The 19,540-nt window shown below is 32.2% G+C and overlaps 1 protein-coding gene across 5 annotated transcripts in view; it reads right to left on the bottom strand.

The window, feature by feature from the left end:
* Nucleotides 1-6,114: 6,114 nt before the first annotated feature.
* LOC127736803 (E3 ubiquitin-protein ligase HECTD3-like) overlaps nt 6,115-19,540 on the bottom strand; it is a 63,100-nt gene continuing 49,674 nt past the window's right edge. For 2 of the 5 annotated variants that reach the window (XM_052247408.1, XM_052247403.1), the window contains exons 15-19: nt 17,969-18,098; nt 16,679-16,832; nt 15,570-15,638; nt 13,962-14,064; nt 6,115-8,727 (exon numbers count right to left, since the gene is read on the bottom strand). In XM_052247408.1, the coding sequence (XP_052103368.1) occupies nt 13,962-14,064; nt 15,570-15,638; nt 16,679-16,832; nt 17,969-18,098 (456 nt within the window). In that variant the 3' untranslated portion in view covers nt 6,115-8,727. Of the gene's footprint in view, nt 8,728-13,961; nt 14,065-15,569; nt 15,639-16,678; nt 16,833-17,968; nt 18,099-18,118; nt 18,166-19,540 lie in introns of those variants that run through there. The other 3 variants (XM_052247414.1, XM_052247407.1, XM_052247420.1) reach the window with 2 other exon arrangements.

Below are 19,540 nucleotides of genomic sequence, written 5' to 3' on the forward strand. Positions count from 1 at the left end.
GAGTACAAATAAATGAAAAATAAATCCAGCATAACAAAGAGTCAACTTAACTCTCTGCAGTTTTTAATAATATCCTGGATCTTACTAAAAAATCAAGTTCAATCCAGGATTCTCTTAGTGCAATCTTGATGTCACAATTTATATGAGTAGATACTAGAAAGTGGCCAGTGCAAGCACATCTGTGAAAGAAGTATTGGGAATAAACAGAGCAGTACAACATCAAAGTTAATGAGGAGACAGAATGGCTGCAGCTGGTTGCTGGAAAAAGTAAGGACGCCATACCGTTAGTTTGAACATACCGGATATACAACCTGTACTGGATTTAAAGCAGTATAACTGAAATTTCTATGAAGTACACAATTAATTATATGTGTAATAGACCATATGGCTAATACATTTCGCAGAGAAGTGTCATTGGTAGAGTTGCGATCAATAGGTTCAATGTGGAAAGTCGGACTATTATATATAAATAGAAAAATGTACTGGTGCAGTCATGAGGTTTAATGTTATGTATTGTCATCTTTTAACACGTATTTGTGGTTAACATTCTCAATTTTAATATATGTGTTATGTGCACGACAGATGGAACCGACTTGTACATGAACAGAGACACATACTGCTGTTAAACTACTGTCCCACTGTCCCAGAGTAAGACAAAAAGGGGGGGGGGGGGGGGGGTTCATCCACGTCATTTGAACTCTGGTGGTAAGTTGTCACATTGGCATTCATACCACTTCTTATTTGTATACCGAGAAAGTCTCCGAACTTGACAGATGTACATAAATAATGACAAACGCTAAAAATAATTCCGACTTGACCCTGGTACATATACAGACCAAAACACAGTGAAGTTCCTGGCGTAACACGTACATGCATATAAAGAGACAATCTTATACATATTCCCGGCTTAACACTGGTACATAAACTGTAACAAACAGTGATAAATTTCTGACTTGACACATGTAAGTTAACCGTGACAAACACTGGGTACATTTCTGACTTTACACAAGCACATAAACTGGGACAAAAAGAAGTTTCCTGACTTGACACTTATAAGTTTTCTGACTGCACTGTACACAAACGGGGATAAGCTATGAGAAGTTTCCCGACTTAACATTGGTACATAAACATTGACAAATACTGAGAACTTTCCTTAAATGGCACTAAATAAACAAACAAAACTGCGGTTTCTTGATTTGACACTGGTACATCCACAGCGACAAATACTGGGAAAATTACTGACTTGACACTGGTACATACAATGAGACAAAACTGACGTTTCTTGACTTGACACTGGTATATTAAGCGAAATAAACACTGTGAAGTTTTTTGAAATTAACACCGTACATAAGCAGGGACAAGTATCCTGACTTGACACAGGTACAAAAACAGTGACAAAACACTGAGAAGTTTCCGGAATTGAGATTTGTTCATAAATTATTCACAAAATAAATTTAGAATTCCTGACTTGGCACGGGTACATAAAAAAAAACAAAACCAAGGTTTCTTGACTTGAAACTGATACATAAACAGTGGCAAACACTGAGAAGATTTCCGACTTGACACTGGTACATAAACAGAGACAAGAACAAGAAGTTTCCTGAACAGTGACATAACTCTTAGAAGTGATCTGACTGTACACTGGTACATAAACATAGACAAACACTGAGAAGTTTCTTGATTTGACATAAGTACATAAACAGAGACAAACACTGAGAAGTTTCTTGATTTGACACTGGTACATAAACAGAGACAAACACTGAGAAGTTTCTTGATTTGACACTGGTACATAAACAGAGACAAACACTGAGAAGTTTCTTGATTTGAAACCAATACATAAACAGAGACAAACACTGAGAAGTTTCTTGATTTGACACTGGTAAATAAATAGTGACAAAACACTCAGAAGATTTCGGACTTGACACTGGTAAATAAACAGTGACAAAACACTTTAGATTTTTTCTGACTTTCCACTGCACATAGATAGAGAAAAACACTGAGAAGTTTCCTGACTTGACACTGCACATGCATGAAAACAAATAAAACTGAGGAAACATGACTTGACACTGGGTATTTAAACAGATACTAACACTGAAAATTTTATGACTCAACTCTGGTACATAAGCAGAAACTAACATAGAGACATTTTCTGACTTGACACATGCACATAAACAAGTTTCCTGACTTAACACTGGCATATAAACAAATACAAACACTTAGAGGTTTTCTGACTTAACACTGTACAAAAACAGGGACAAAACACTGAGAAAAAGATAAAGAGGTTTTCTGACTTGAAACTGCTACATAAACAATCAAAACTAAGGTTCCTGGCTTGATCCTGGACCATAAACAGAGACAAACACTGAACAGTTTCCTGAATGGACACTGGTTAATAAACAATCAAAACTGAGGTTTCCTGACTTGACACTGGTTCATATCAAGGGACAAGCACTGATAAGTTTTCTGACTAGACATTGGTACATAGACCGGGATAAGCACTGAGAAGTTTGCTGAAGTGACATTGGTAAATAAACAATCAAAAGTAAGGTTTCCTGGCTTTGACACTGGTACAAAAACAGGGAAAAGTACTGAGAATTATCCTGAATTGACACTGGTAAATAAACAATCAAAACTAAAGTTGCCTTGATTGACACTTTTACAAAAACAGGAACAAACACTGAGAAGTATCCTGAATTGACACTGGTAAAAAAACAATCAAAACTTAAGTTGCCTGGCTTGACACTATTACAAAAACAGGAACAAACACTGAGAAGTATCATGAATTGACATTGATAAATGAACAGGTTTCCTGACTTGACTATGGTTCATAAACAATAAAAACTAAGGTTTCCTGGCTTAACACTGGTACATAATGAGTACATGAACAGGGATAAAACACAGAAGTTTCCTGACTTGACCCTCATACATAAACAGGGACAAAACACAGAAGTTTCCTGACTTGACACTGGTACATAAACAGGGACAAAACACAGAAGTTTCCTGACTTGACAGTTGTACATAAACAGGGACAAAACACTGAAGTTACCTGGTTTGACACTGATAAATAAACAGTGACCAAACATTGAGAAGTTTCATGATTTGACACTGGTAAATACACTATCAAAACTGAGGTTTCTTGACTAAATACTGGTACATAAAAAGAGACAAACACATGCACATAAACAAACACTGCAAATTCCTGGCTTAGCTCAGGTTCATAATCAAACACACACAGTGAAGAGTTTCCTGACATTTTCTAGTTCAACTTAGTAGGATTGCTGTTGGTAGCAGCACTGATCAGGGGTTTTTTGATTATATTTCTGAGTTTTACAACATAAGGTTTAGAAAGGCAAAGAGGAGATTTTTGTGTATGTAAAACTAGTTTAACCCCACCACAGTTTGAGCCTGCACCTCTAAGCCAGTACCAAGTCCGGATATTTGGACTATGGGATGTTTGCTTTTGTTTGTCCATTTATGGAATTTGGCATTTTTTTTCGGGGGAGGGGGGTGACTAAGTCTGTTGTACTGTGCTGTATTTTTGGCAGTTTCTTTTATTCCTTTTTATGTAGTATTATACCTTTATACCCAATGTATACTTTTCCAGACCGGTTGATTATTTTATCAATATGTGGTTCATTTGATATCAGTACTTCATTGGTCAAAAGTCAATTGTCTTGCTTTTCTCTGAATTTCTTATTGTGAAGTCGCAAATAAAACAAAAGGCTCTCAAGAGCCTGAATCACTCACCTGTAATTTTTTGCTTAAATCTTTCATCAATGATTAATTTTGATTTTCAATATATATCAATGAGTGGCTTAAAAATGCCATTTAATTGTTCTTTTTATCTGTCATATTTTCAACAAAAGCAAAAAAATGCATTTTACCCCTATGTTCCATTTTAGCCATAATGGCTATGACTTTTGACGTACAAGGAAATAATATACAAAATTTATACTAGATACTCTGAAACTCATTCAGCCCAAGTTTGGCTGAAATTGATTCAGCAGTTTCAAAGGAGAAGATTTTTTAAAGTAAGCAAACTAGATGAACAAATTGTGAAAAAATGTCTTTAAAGGGTGAATTGACAATTTTGGTCATACTAAACTTATTTGTAGATCTTACTTTGCTGAACATTTTTGCTATTTACAGTTTATCTTTATCTATAATAATATTCAAGATAATAACCGAAAACTGCAAAATGTCCTTAAAATCATCAATTCAGGGGCAATAACCTAAAAATCAGATACCTGATTTGGCTGATAACTTCAGAGCAGGTAGACCTTGACCTAATGAATACTTTAACTTCTTGTCTGATTTCCTCTAAATGCTTTAGTTTTTGAGATATAAGTCAAAAACTGCATTTTACCCTATGTTCTATTTTTAGCCATGGCAACCATGTTTTCTGAGGAAACAGAAAATAAAACACCAACTTTATTCTAGATAACCTAAGAATCATTCAGCTTACGTTTGATTTAATTTGGTTCAGTAGTTTCAGAGGAGAAGATTTTTTAAAGTTAGAAAACATGATAAACAAATTGTGTAAAATTGTCCTTAAAGGGCAATAACTCCTTAAGGGGCCAATTGACAATTTTGGTCATTAACCTTATTTGTAGATCTTACTTTGCTGAACATTTTTGCTGTTTACAGTTTATCGTTATCTATAATAATATTCAAGATAATAACCAAAAACTGCAAAATTTCCTTAAAATTTCCAATTTAGTGGCAGCAACCCAACAATAGGTTGTTAGAAAATTTCAGGGCTGATAGAACTTGACCTCACATCAGATTTGCTCTAAATGCTTTAGTTTTTGAGATATAAGCCAAAAACTGCATTTTACCCCTATGTTCTATTTTTAGCCATGGCGGCCATGTTTTTTTGACGAAACAAGAAAATAAAACACAAACTTTATTTTAGATACCGTAAGGATCATTCAGCTTAAGTTTGGTTGGAATTGGTTCTGGAGTTTCAGAGGAGACGATGTTTGAAATAGTTTACACCGGACTGACTACAACGGACGACGACAGATGCCAAGTGATGGCAGAAGCTCATATTTCCTTCGGAAAGGTGAGCTAAAAAGGGACCATGCCTGATGAAGTCTCATATAAAGAACACATCTTTTTAAAGACCATTGAAAAGAAAAGATAAAATTTGTCTACATATCGTCTATAAATCATCCTTGAAACAGATTTCTTTACCAAATCTCTTGCAAAACGATATTTCTCTATATAGCTATTCTCAACAGTTAAATTTTAAATATTCAAAACCTCACATTTAATAGATGAAAATTTAACTGTCTGGAGTGGAGAAATATTGTATCACACTGGATTCACTGGTTGAATCTATATGTATAAAATAAGTGTGGCAATAATATGTCAAGGATATGTATGGCAATAATATGTCAAGGATTAGTGTTGCAATAATATGTCAAGGATATGTGTGGCAATAATATGTCAAGGATTAGTGTGGCAATTATATGTCAAGGATAAGTGTGGCTATAATATGTCAAGGATAAGTGTGGCAATAATATGCCAAGGATAAGTGTTGCAATAATATGTCAAGGATATGTGTGGCAATAATATGTCAAGGATTAGTGTGGCAATTATATGTCAAAGATAAGTGTGGCAATAATATGTCGAGCATAAGTGTGGCAATAATATGTCAAGGATATGTGTGGCAATAATATGTCAAGGATATGTGTGGCAATAATAAGTCAAGGATATGTGTGGCAATAATATGTCGAGGATTAGTGTGGCAATTATATGTCAAAGATAAGTGTGGCAATAATATGTCAAGGATATGTGTGATAATATGTCAAGGATAAGTGTGGCAATAATATGTCAAGGATAAGTGTGGCAATAATATGTCAAGGATAAGTGTGGCAATAATATGTCAAGGATAAGTGTGGCAATAATATGTCAAGGATAAGTGTGGTAATAATATGTCAAGGATAAGTGTGGTAATAATATGTCAAGGATAAGTGTGGCAATAATATGTCAAGGATAAGTGTGGCAATAATATGTCAAGGATAAGTGTGGTAATAATATGTCAAGGATATGTGTGCAATAAATGTGCCTAGGGAAAGTGTGGGAATAATAGATACAAAACACAAATAATTCTATAATATCTTAACATCAATATTATTAATTGAATATAAAACCATCAATCACATTGGTTTATCAAAACATAAACACAGGCAAATCACAGAATATAATAAATTGTTATACAGCAAGTGTCATACATAATATCAGATTACATTACCAATGAATAAAGTTTAATTAGATTGGGAAACAATACGTTGGTGTTATTAGTGGAACTCACATGGAGAATCTTAATTCTTCAAACATGATTTCTAATCTTTACATTTATTGAAACATTTCCTATCCTTAACAATATGAACCTTCACTTTTGGCCAAAAAAAATTAAAAGATTAAAATGTATGGCATAAATAACAAATACTTCAAATTATTTTGTTTCTGATGTTAATCTACATCAATCTTTTTAACTTATACAAACTCAATGTTGATGAATATATTAGAAAAATACCAGAGTTATAAATATTAAGGATTAGTATAAATGCAAATATCTCTACAAAGCCTCTGTCATATAATAACCAGATACATTTTTCACTGAATATTCAAAATGAACAACACCATGTCAATATCTTGAACCCTATAATTGACAAATCCATTTACATGTGCTTTTAATATTTCTTGTTTAGAAACATACACAATTTACAATTAACAATTCTTCCATATTCATTAAAAAGAATAACTGATTTTGTTTTAAAATATATATTCTTACTGAGTTAAAACAATAAAAACAAAAAAGAATATTTTGACAAGCAATATATCAGTTTCGAGAAAATAAATATATTTATCATAATAAAAGCATTTAATCATAGATGTCCTTTGTTTTTTTCAACCGATGAATATTTAAAAATGAAAATTTATATTTATAATTGTTTCTTTGAACAGTGAAGTATTTCAGGAACATCAAAGTTAAATGACTACAATATTGTCTTCAGCTTACTGCTTGGCAGCATAATTAAATAACTCAATGGTCATTTTATAAAAGACAAAGGTTGTTTACTGGTTTTCATTTCTAAAGAAAGAAAATTTATAATCAATAAGACAAATCATTTATGACATCAAACAATTATTGTATTGCTACAATATTTAATATATTTCCATTTTCACTGAATATCAATGAATTCTCTTTTACAGTGAAAGGTTACAGAAACGATATACAGTTCATTGAAAACTTGAAATTTTGTTGTTTTCCCACCATTTTTTGAAATGTGATGTTGCAATTATATGTATAAAAGGTTATGTTATGATATTTAGTCTATGAGACAGCAACCCAATGCAGTTTTCAAATAATAAAATAATATCATAGAGTTATAAAAACTTCTTAGCTTCTTTAAATACACTCTTGATAAATATTCTATATAGTCAGTTTCTCCTACATTGTATGAAATAAAGCATTTTTTGATTAAATTTGTAGAAAATATTTGACATTACAGATCAAAATCAATTTCTTCTTGTGTCATTTATCAATTCAGAGCAAAACTTAAGGATGTTTGCAACTCTTCTTTTTGACATTTTTGTCAGATATTCAGAACCCTCTAGTTTTATCCATGTAGTGCAATTAAAAAGTGTGCCCACTAAGGCGCTAACCCCCTACTTTTCTTTAAATAATTTGTTTACATATAGTTTAAAAAGGCATTTTTGAAAATCTTATAAAATCCTTAAAATTTTCATAGTTTTCGAAAGGAAAAATGTGCCAATGTTAAATGTAAAAAAATCTACAGAGAATAAATTCCCACCAAATTTTCAGTTGCTTAGATCTCAAAAACAAGGGCATGAATTTTTCAGCTTTTTAAGTTCCTTTATCTGTAGACTATCAATTAACAGTCTTTTCAAAAAGCTTTTTTTTGTTTTCTTTTGTTAATCTAAAATAAGCAAACATCCTTAAGTGAGTCAGCATGAATGTCTAGAACATTATTAGCCTTAAACACAGTTTCCTTTCCATGTCTACATAAATTTATTGCATCTTTTAATCTATGAATCAACAAAAAGTTGGCAAACTTGTTTTGTTGTCTATACAGCGGATTTAAGTTCCGTGTGGCCTTCTTTCCACAATAAAATTATGCAATTCACCATCAGATATAATTATAAAACTAGAAGACTGTTAAAATACCAGGATGCATTTATAAAAGTAACACACTACAGGGGCAGATCCAGCCATTTAAAAGGGGGGTTCCAACCATTTGTCCCCATTCAAAAGCATTGATCATAAAAAAAAAAAGAGGGTTCCAACCCCCGAACACAACCCCCCCCCCCCCTTGGATCCGCCACTGCACTATATAGTTAACAACTTATATACCTTTGGCTCTATTCAGGAACCAGTATCTTATGACCTGTTATACTGTCAACAAATGAACAGAACTAATATTGCTATCAAACATTAAAAGTTTGACCATCAACAGCACTTTGATACCTTAAATGTGTTATTTTTTAATAAAAAGTCACATTCAGCAACAAATTATGGATATATGAAGGACTATTTGACATATTAGTAGCTTTGTCTACTGAACTATGTTGATCAGGTATGTGCCAATCTCTGTTTATTCAGTGTCTGATGAATCGCCCCAGTCTTGTAAGTCTAAATCTATGTCAGTACAATTGTAAACAGCGTAGCGTAGTTTCTGCTCAGCAATCTTAGCACTGAAAGTAAATGATGTTGTAACATTCATTATGTAATAATTTAAATGCAAAAACATTGATTGAAAAAAAAAATTAATTCAAAATAATATAAATTCATAAGAATAGTTTAATTAATTATGTAAGCTCTCTAGGTGTAATACCACCATTGATTTTCCCCTATTAGTCTTAGTTAAATTTGCACTTTTCCAAAAATTGTGCAGAATTTATCTTTGTTTCAAATAAAGAAATTGGCATGAGTAAAGTTTTATCCTGTCCAGTACTATAGACAAAATTTCACATAACATTTCGTTGCATATAAGAAAACAACCATCACTGGAAGTTAACCAATCAAATTTTCACCCCTTTTTTTCCTGTGTACAAGCTTTAGTAACCATGTAACCTCAAGTTTCCAAAATATTCTATAGAAACACCAAATAAAAAAATAATGGTGCTTTGAAACAGCCAAGACATATATTTATGACTCAAATTTTTTTTACTGCAATGAAATGTAGGATTAATTTCCTACAACTGTCAAATTCAAGTGAATATTTTTTTTCAACACTTTTTCGTATGCAACTGGATGTGACATACTATGATTTGGTGGTATTTCACCTAACTCTAAATTGACACTTTGTTAACTTATCGAACATAATGAGAAAGTATACCGAAATATTTTCTGTTTGTGTGTACTAATTCTCACCCATATCATCCATGCTTACAAAATCAATAAATGTAGCTATAAATAAAAAAACCTGACACTTTTATAGAAAATACAATACAACATAGTTAGAAATTGAAGTCCATCTTAATTAATGTAATCATTACCTACAATTCATGCTTATGCAGTTTTAGACACGAATAAAAGGATTGATTGATTAATTGTTGCTGGCTTCATGTCCAGTGGCAGATATTGCATGCATATTCAGGAGAATGAATAAAAGGAGACATATGTTAAATATCAACGAGAGATTAACGGAATGATAAAGGAAAACTAAAAATTTATCTAAAGGTTAACAAACTCTGTTTAAAGGTTAACATACTCTGTTTAAAGATTAACATACTCTGTTTAAAGATTAACATACTCTGTTTAAAGATTAACATACTCTGTTTAAAGGTTAACATACTCTGTTTAAAGGTTAACATACTCTGTTTAAAGATTAACAAACTCTGTTTAAAGGTTAACATACTCTGTTTAAAGATTAACATACTCTGTTTAAAGGTTAACATACTCTGTTTAAAGGTTAACATACTCTGTTTAAAGGTTAACATACTCTGTTTAAAGGTTAACTCTCTACTTAATATGTAGATTGTGGTTTATCAAAGATATTCTGACTACCAGGTAACTTGTAAAATACAGTTTTGAAACATTTGCTTATTTTGAGTTCACTCTTCAATGCTCAATGGTAGAGATTCCATTTCAGTGTATAAGGCTATATAAAAACACCTTCTATATAAGTTTGCAATCTTTCTGTGTAAAATTTCAGAGATCTAAGTTGAAAAATGAAGGTTGGAGTTGCTCATAAAAATCCAGTACTATCTATTGTAAATTTTGATGTAAAAGTACAAGTTCCCAGTGATGTAGCAAAAAGTACAAGTTCCCATTGCAAGTAGCAAAATGTACAAGTACCCATTTCAAGTAACAAAATGCCAATGGGAAACAAATTCCTAAAACAATTCCATAGTAGCAGGTGCACAACTTTAACATCTATGTAATCTTTCTGTGAAGTTTTAAGGATCTAGGTTGTAAACTGAAGGAGGAGTAGACGACAATATTTAGGTATTTAACATCTATGTAATCTTTCTGTGAAGTTTTAAGGATCTGGGTTGTAAACTGTAGGAGGAGTAGACTACAATATCTAGGTATTTAACATCTATGTAATCTTTCTGTGAAGTTTTAAGGATCCAGGTTGTAAACTGTAGGAGGAGTAGACTACAATATCTAGGTATTTAACATCTATGTAATCTTTCTGTGAAGTTTTAAGGATCTAGGTTGTAAACTGTAGGAGGAGTAGACTACAATATTTAGGTATTTAACATCTATGTAATCTTTCTGTGAAGTTTTAAGGATCTAGGTTGTAAACTGTAGGAGGAGTAGACTACAATATTTAGGTATTTAACATCTATGTAATCTTTCTGTGAAGTTTTAAGGATCTAGGTTGTAAACTGTAGGAGGAGGAGACGACAATATTTAGGTATTTAACATCTATGTAATCTTTCTGTGAAGTTTTAAGGATCTAGGTTGTAAACTGTAGGAGGAGTAGACGACAATATTTCGGTATTTAACATCTATGTAATCTTTCTGTGAAGTTTTAAGGATCTGGGTTGTAAACTGTAGGAGGAGTAGACTACAATATTTAGGTATTTAACATCTATGTAATCTTTCTGTGAAGTTTTAAGGATCTACGTTGTAAACTGTAGGAGGAGTAGACTACAATATTTAGGTATTTAACATCTATGTAATCTTTCTGTGAAGTTTAAAGGATCTGGGTTGTAAACTGTAGGAGGAGTAGACTACAATATTTAGGTATTTAACATCTATGTAATCTTTCTGTGAAGTTTTAAGGATCTAGGTTGTAAACTGTAGGAGGAGTAGACTACAATATTTAGGTATTTAACATCTATGTAATCTTTCTGTGAAGTTTTAAGGATCTAGGTTGTAAACTGTAGGAGGAGTAGACTACAATATTTAGGTATTTAACATCTATGTAATCTTTCTGAGAAGTTTTAAGGATCTAGGTTGTAAACTGTAGGAGGAGTAGACTACAATATTTAGGTATTTAACATCTATGTAATCTTTCTGTGAAGTTTTAAGGATCTGGGTTGTAAACTGTAGGAGGAGAACACGACAATATTTAGGTATTTAACATCTATGTAATCTTTCTGTGAAGTTTTAAGGATCTAGGTTGTAAACTGTAGGAGGAGTAGACGACAATATTTAGGTATTTAACATCTATGTAATCTTTCTGTGAAGTTTTAAGGATCTAGGTTGTAAACTGTAGGAGGAGTAGACGACAATATTTAGGTATTTAACATCTATGTAATCTTTCTATGAAGTTTTAAGGATTTGGGTTGTAAACTGTTGGAGGATTAGACTACAATATTTAAGTACCTAAGTACTATAAGCCTATTTTGGACTTTGTCAAACCCGTCCAAGAAAAAGAAGATGTGGGGGATACTTCAATGAAACAGCAACTCAGCAACAAAAATAACCAGACATTAACATCTTCAACAAAAGATAAGTGTCTATACAACATGTTATGCTCCAAATCCTCCCAAGTCTACAAATGTTGTGAATGAATATAAAAGAAACAATAAAAGATCTGCCTATCAAATCGTATTCTCCAAATAAAAAAACATTAAGATATAACGACAAGGTTTCTAATTTGGGAAAGGCACATGAATATGTGACAGGGTTAAACTAGTTCTTTGTGATCTCAACCCTCCTCCCCCTTTGTTTTTACAATCGGTAAATCAACAAAGTGTACATAATAGAACATACAATAAAATCCAGTACAGGAAAGGGACGTAACTCTAAAATTCCTGTATAATGGATAACAAAACAATTCAAACAGTTACAGCACATTCCATTTATAACCATAATATATCAGATAGGCACCAAATATACTGAGGGAGAATTTAAATAGCTTTACAAATCAAGAATGCACATATTGTCATGCTAATTAGCATACACCACTTGTAATTTAAAGTATTGCAAATCAAGAGTTAGGTGTCTGACAGATCACATACATTACAACTCATCACTGTTGAGCTGTTGACCAAATATGTAGTCATTCCAGCAGATTTTGAAAAAAAAACTGTGACAAAAATTGATTAAGTTCATTCAAAAGATTGAAAATTTAAAGTATAAGTAAACAGAAAGTAAGTAACTCATTAAATCAAAAAGTAATCACACCTTATTCATTGCTGTCAACCAAACTAAAAGGTGATCACACCTTACTCATTGCTGTCAAACTGATGACCAAATATAACAGTGAATCACACCTTACTTCATTGCTGTCAAACTGCTGACCAAATCAAAAAGTAATCACACCTTACTTCATTGCTGTCAAACTGCTGACCAAATCAAAAAGTAATCACACCTTACTCATTGCTGTTGAACTGCTGACCAAATCAAAAAGTAATCACACCTTACTCATTGCTGTCAAACTGCTGACCAAATCAAAAAGTAATCACACCTTACTCATTGCTGTCAAACTGCTGACCAAATCAAAAAGTAATCACACCTTACTTCATTGCTGTCAAACTGCTGACCAAATCAAAAAGTAATCACACCTTACTCATTGCTGTCAAACTGCTGACCAAATCAAAAAGTAATCACACCTTACTCATTGCTGTCAAACTGCTGACCAAATCAAAAAGTAATCACACCTTACTTCATTGCTGTCAAACTGCTGACCAAATCAAAAAGTAATCACACCTTACTTCATTGCTGTCAAACTGCTGACCAAATCAAACAGTAATCACACCTTACTTCATTGCTGTCAAACTGCTGACCAAATCAAAAAGTAATCACACCTTACTCATTGCTGTCAAACTGCTGACCAAATCAAAAAGTAATCACACCTTACTTCATTGCTGTACCAAACCTTATCATATATATTACAATGATTATTAAGTTAACCAAACTGTTATAACATACCAAGAAAACAAGTAACTGAGAACTACTGTTTACTGATATAGGAAAAAATGATATAGGATGATGGAGGGTTATCAATCAGACAGACACCCATCAAATCATTATGTCTCCTTTAATAGCTCTCATTGCTTCTTATGATAAATGTGAAAAGCAAGCTAAGCATTTAAGTTGTCCCCCTTTTTTCAAAGATAATCTAGAATATTTCTGCTGTCACCAAAATAAAAATTATGCTTTAAATAAGGGTAAATAAATGGAGCAAAGCAGTAACTTATTTCCAAACAAAGCATGCTTATTTCATAAAATAAATAATTATATGTTTATAAGCATGACAATTAGTACACAGAACCTTTTCTGGAATATTTATAACAAGAATTGTGAATTTTTATATAATAAAATTAATTCTCTTTCAACAAATTAATCCTCAAATGGTTGTTTTACTGTCTCTATGATTATTCTATCAATTACATTACATCATATACATCATCCTTTTGCAATAATTAGACATTCATTCAAATATAATGTCTTAATTATAAAATGTCAGAACAAAAAAGTCTGGGGGGAAAACTAGTACACACATGCAGAAAAGAAATCGGCATACTTAAAATATATCAAGATCTGTATCACTCAAGTATAACGTGTCCGCATCCATATCTGTACAATTATATACAGCGTATCGTAACTTCTCTTCAGCGACCTTTGAACTGAATTAATATTAAATATTTATAAAATATTCATCACTCAAATTTAAGTTGTCTGCAAGCCAATCTGTACAATATGATATTATAGTAACTTCTCCTCAACCATGTTGGAACTGACTTAGTTATAAGATGTATACAATATCTTATTACTATATCTATATTTCAGCAACATATTTAGAAGATTTTTTACATAACATGTGTGAAAAATCAAGAACATTGAAAAAAAATCAAAACATAATTTCACGACTGTTCTAAATTAAACTTTTAATATATTAGAATGAAATTTCTTCAGGTAGAGGAAAGCTAAACCTCCTCCTTAAAATAGCAGAAATTCACAGACTACAGAATTGTCAAAGCTTGTATTAAGACTACAGAATTGTCAAAGCTTGTATTAAGTCTACAGAATTGTCAAAGCTTGTATTAAGACTACAGAATTGTCAAAGCTTGTATTAAGACTACAGGATATGACTTTTGAAAAGCTTTTCTTTTGTTGCTTCTGAATAAAATTATCAAATAAAAAATAGATTATCAGAATCAGATTGAGCATTAATTAACTGCCTTACTTCAATACTACAGCCAACTTTGGTTAAATCTGACCCAGTGTTTTCGAAATTTTGAGCAGAGGTGGAGGTCATGTTTGAATAAGGCCAAATTATTATATTGATTGTTTGATTGATGATCATGGTTTAATGCTGCTTTCAGTAAACCTGGTTATTTGATGGTGGCACATTTTTATTGATCGGGAAGCTAAAGTACCTATAGAGAACCCCAACCTTAACAGGAAAACTGGAGTACCTATAGAGAACCTCCAACCTTAACAGAAAAACTGGAGTACCTATAGAGAACCCCCAACCTTAACAGGAAAACTGGAGTACCTATAGAGAACCTCCAACCTTAACAGAAAAACTGGAGTACCTATAGAGAACCCCCAAACCTCAACAGGGAAACTGGAGTACCTATAGAGAACCTCCAACCTTAACAGGAAAACTGGAGTACCTATAGAGAACCCCCAACCTTAACAGAAAAACTGGAGTACCTATAGAGAACCCCCAAACCTCAACAGGGAAACTGGAGTACCTATAGAGAACCTCCAACCTTAACAGAAAAACTGGAGTACCTATAGAGAACCCCCAAACCTCAACAGGGAAACTGGAGTACCTATAGAGAACCCCCAACCTCAACTGCGAAACTGGAGTACCTATTCAGAACCTCCAACCTTAACAGGAAAACTGGAGTACTTATAGAAAACCCCCAACCTTAACAGGAAAACTGGAGTACTTATAGAAAACCCCCAACCCTAACAGGGAAACTGGCAATCCTAGTCAATTAAGATCAGTCAACAGCATCCTGCCAGCTTTTGAACTTACAACCTCACAGTTGAGAGCCTAGTGATCACTATACATGAACTTCTAAGATGACTCTGCCACAGAGGACCCCAAATGTCAATTAAAATGAGCATCATTATTATCCAAGTAAATTTTTAAGGTTTAAATAAAAGAGTATAATACCTTGTATATGTAGGAATGTAAAGCATATTAGCACAAGTCGAGGATTCTGGTAAACAATCTATAGCATCTCTGTGGGAAGAAAAAAATAAATTATACAATAAACTTTTATGTTCAGAAACAGTAATTTATTTAATACAAGTTAAGTACAGTTTTGTTATTAAATCCATTTTACAAATTAAACAAACAAACAAAATAATAAACACATTCACAAGCCACTGTAAAATTCTGGTATATAGTGCTGAACAAACTTCAGCTATCATTTAACATTAAAATAATGTGCAGTTTAAATTTACATGTAATGACATATTAAAGTTCTTTGATATTCATCATTTCACAGAATTTTCTGTCTTTTCGTGGCTATAGTACCAATGAATGGCAATATTTTAAACTTAAACTGCAATGTTTTATTTAAGTACACAGATTTAACATTTTATTCTGCAAATTTGAGAACTTTTTTATAGCCAAAACTAAATCTTGTGACATTCAACACAATGAACAATTTTGGATTCCTTATTGTAAGATCAGGAAGTAGTTTCATATAAACATTTTAATTTCAATTCATTTTAGGGTCCAAATAGTGCAAGGATCCCAGAGATGAAAATAGGACCAAGTTTCTCTGATGGATTGGATAGACCAAAGAGGTTAGTGGTTGTGCCAAATGTATAGATATATTGCTATGTGTTTCTTTATTCTACATTGGCTAGAGGTATAGGGGGAGGGTTGAGATCTCACAAAACATGTTTAACCCCGCCGCATTTTTGCGCCCGTCCCAAGTCAGGAGCCTCTGGCCTTTGTTAATCTTGTATGTTTTTTTAATTTTAGTTCATTTATATGTTTTGGAGTTTAGTGTGACGTCCATTTTCACTGAACTAGTACAAAATTTTATTTAGGGGCCAGCTGAGGACCACCTCTGGGTGCGGGATTTTCTCGCTGCGTTGAAGACCCATTGGTGGCCTTCGGCTGTTGTCTGCTCTTTGGTCGGGTTGTTGTCTCTTTGACATATTCCCCATTTCCATTCTCAATTTTACATAATAAGGAAGCTGTCCTTCTGGACATAAATTAGGTGATAACTTTTAACATATGATAAATATAATCCTATGTAAACTTACGTTTTACCAGAAGATACATAAATTGGAGCAGGTAATCGTTTACGACCAGTAACAAATCTGAGAAATCTACTCCTGTCTTCTGTAGAGAACTTTTCTAATGCTTGCCACATGTATTTTACAGTAGAACAATCCTCCTCAATGTCATCATAATGCACTAAAAAGATAACTTTCTATTTTAAAAAGTCAAAGTCAAATCAATAAAATCTAAAAGCTTGATTGTAATCTACATGTATATTCAACACAATAAGTTTAAAAAGAAATTTAACCCATATATTCTATTCTATGGTGTTAGTACAATTGACAATCAGAAATTTGTCAATTTAACTTCACTAGGATGGCTGCATGTGTTCATAACAATAACAATACTTTATTTTAAGAGAGTTACACAGCTAGTTGTATAACTTATCTTCCCTGAGGTCCACATCATAGAAAAGTATTTACAAAAAAGTCGTTGACAAACAAACAAAAAAGTCATGTATAATGATAATGCTCAATACAACTACATTAAATGTTATGAAAAAATAAAACATGATGAAATTATTAAGGTTCAATGTTTTTTTTCAATTAGTTGATTTCAATAAATGATCTGTTATTTTTTATTTGAAAGAATTAACATTTGTAATATTTTGTAACGATAAAGGCAAATTGTTCCACAAGGATGGTCCAGAGTAAATAAAAGTCATTGAACAATTCAATTTTTGGTTTAGGGAGTATAAGGTTTCTTTGAACAGCAGTTCTCAAGGGGTATGGATTTCTGTCTGAAACATAATGAAACTTGCTAGTAAGATATGATGGGGCATCATTTTTGATGCACTTAAATGTCATCACCAATTTGTGATATTTAATTCTCTGCTCAACTGTCTTTCAGTTTATTTGTTTGAATAAGGGTGCAGAAGGAGCTAGCAGCTCTCATTGGTAATTTTAAGACCCTATTTACAATATATCTATACCTAGCTATATATATATAGAATATAAATAAAATTGATGGTTTCTAGATGACAGCTTCATAAAATTGACAATGGAAACAGGGAATGCGTCTAAGGCCACCAAAAACATACAAGACTAACAAAGGCCAGTTTCATTAATAACTAATAATCAGAAAATATATTGAACTTTAACATATTCTAGTACACTGTTATATTATGTAATTTTAACAGTACACTGTAATATAATGTAATCTTAACAGTACACTGTTATATTATGTAATTTTGACAGTACACTGTAATATAAATATAACTTTCTTTTAAATATTACTCAGAGGACAGGTGGGTAAGGGAAACTCATATTTACCTGAACGTTTGAGAGCTTCAATTGTAATATCAGGGTTGCCACTAATTCTGTGTTCCAGTTCTTGCCAAGTAAGCAAATCAAATACAGCTTGAGGTACTGTCTTCAGCAAACCCTTCCTGATAGCAGAAATCTACAAAACAGTTAAACATTTATTATACAGGTACTGTCTTCAGCAAACCCTTCCTGATAGCAGAAATCTACAAAACAGTTAAACATTTATTATACAGGAACTGTCTTCAGCAAACCCTTCCTGATAGCAGAAATCTACAAAACAGTTAAACATTTATTATACAGGTACTGTCTTCAGCAAACCCTTCATGATAGCAGAAATCTACAAAACAGTTAAACATTTATTATACAGGAACTGTCTTCAGCAAACCCTTCCTGATAGCAGAAATCTACAAAACAGTTAAAGGGGCATTGGCTGTCAAATTCATTTGACTCAAATTCTCATATTTGATTTATAACGTACTAAAACTATATCCAAATTATAAAAAGTCTAAAATAAACAATTTACGATGCATGGGCTTTATAATATATATGTTTCAGCATTTTGTGTGTATTTTAGTCTAGACACCATCTAATTAACCATCCAGGTGACCTCCAAGACTGCTGACGGTCATATTACACGATACAAACATAAGTATAGATCTAAATAGATAACGAAAACATGCAATTGGATATTTCTAGGTCTGTTTGATTTCATATTGTAGGTTAAAAAAATATGTTAATCATCATTTTTACCTGTATATGAATGAGTTTTTGTGGATCGAATCAGACAACCAAATGGTTTATCCTTGTTTCACTTTCAATGTTGACATTATTTTCCTTTGAATAGCTGAACATGCCTAGTTCATGTGTAACCCATCTCTAGGTAAGGGGTTAAATTGAAGTTCACATGAATACCGATTCAATGAGGTTGAATTATTCACTTGCAAGTGAATAATTCATCAGCAATGTTTCTTAGTTTATTTTGACAAAATTGAACCAAAGTGGCTGCTAAAAGGGAATTATTATATCACTATTTCACTTTCATTAATGATTGAACAATAAAAATCTAAAGATAGAAATGGCTATGATAAAAGTGCACTTTTTCATTCCAATTTCTACGTAATTCATCTAATGTAAAAGTAGTCAATTGGGTTAAAAATGCAAAATACATCTTTAAAACTTCACCAGTCCACTGTTGTTCTTAACTGTATTTTTTTGTAAATACATTCTGACAATAAAAAAACATGGATATTTAACATTACAGAAGAAAAATCTATTTTAACTAGTTTGGCATGAATACCTCTTAGTCCAGGTCACAAATTTGATAGTCTCATGATAGCAATAAGGCAATTGCCTTAAAAAACCTTGATATTGATATGAGCACTATAATATACAAAGAATTTTCAGATTGTTTTATTTCATTTGGAAAAAGAATTAACACTGATGAAGCCCATTTGTTGTGCCAAAATATTTATGTATCAATATGAAATTATTAACCATTTTTAATTATAATTATCATAAAATTTGTATATATATAAACTTAACATCAAATACATATATTGTCTTATCTTTGATAAAATA

Source organism: Mytilus californianus, unplaced genomic scaffold, assembly GCF_021869535.1.
Source record: "Mytilus californianus isolate M0D057914Y unplaced genomic scaffold, xbMytCali1.0.p SCAF_1, whole genome shotgun sequence".
NCBI classification, from domain to species: Eukaryota; Metazoa; Mollusca; class Bivalvia; order Mytilida; family Mytilidae; genus Mytilus; species Mytilus californianus.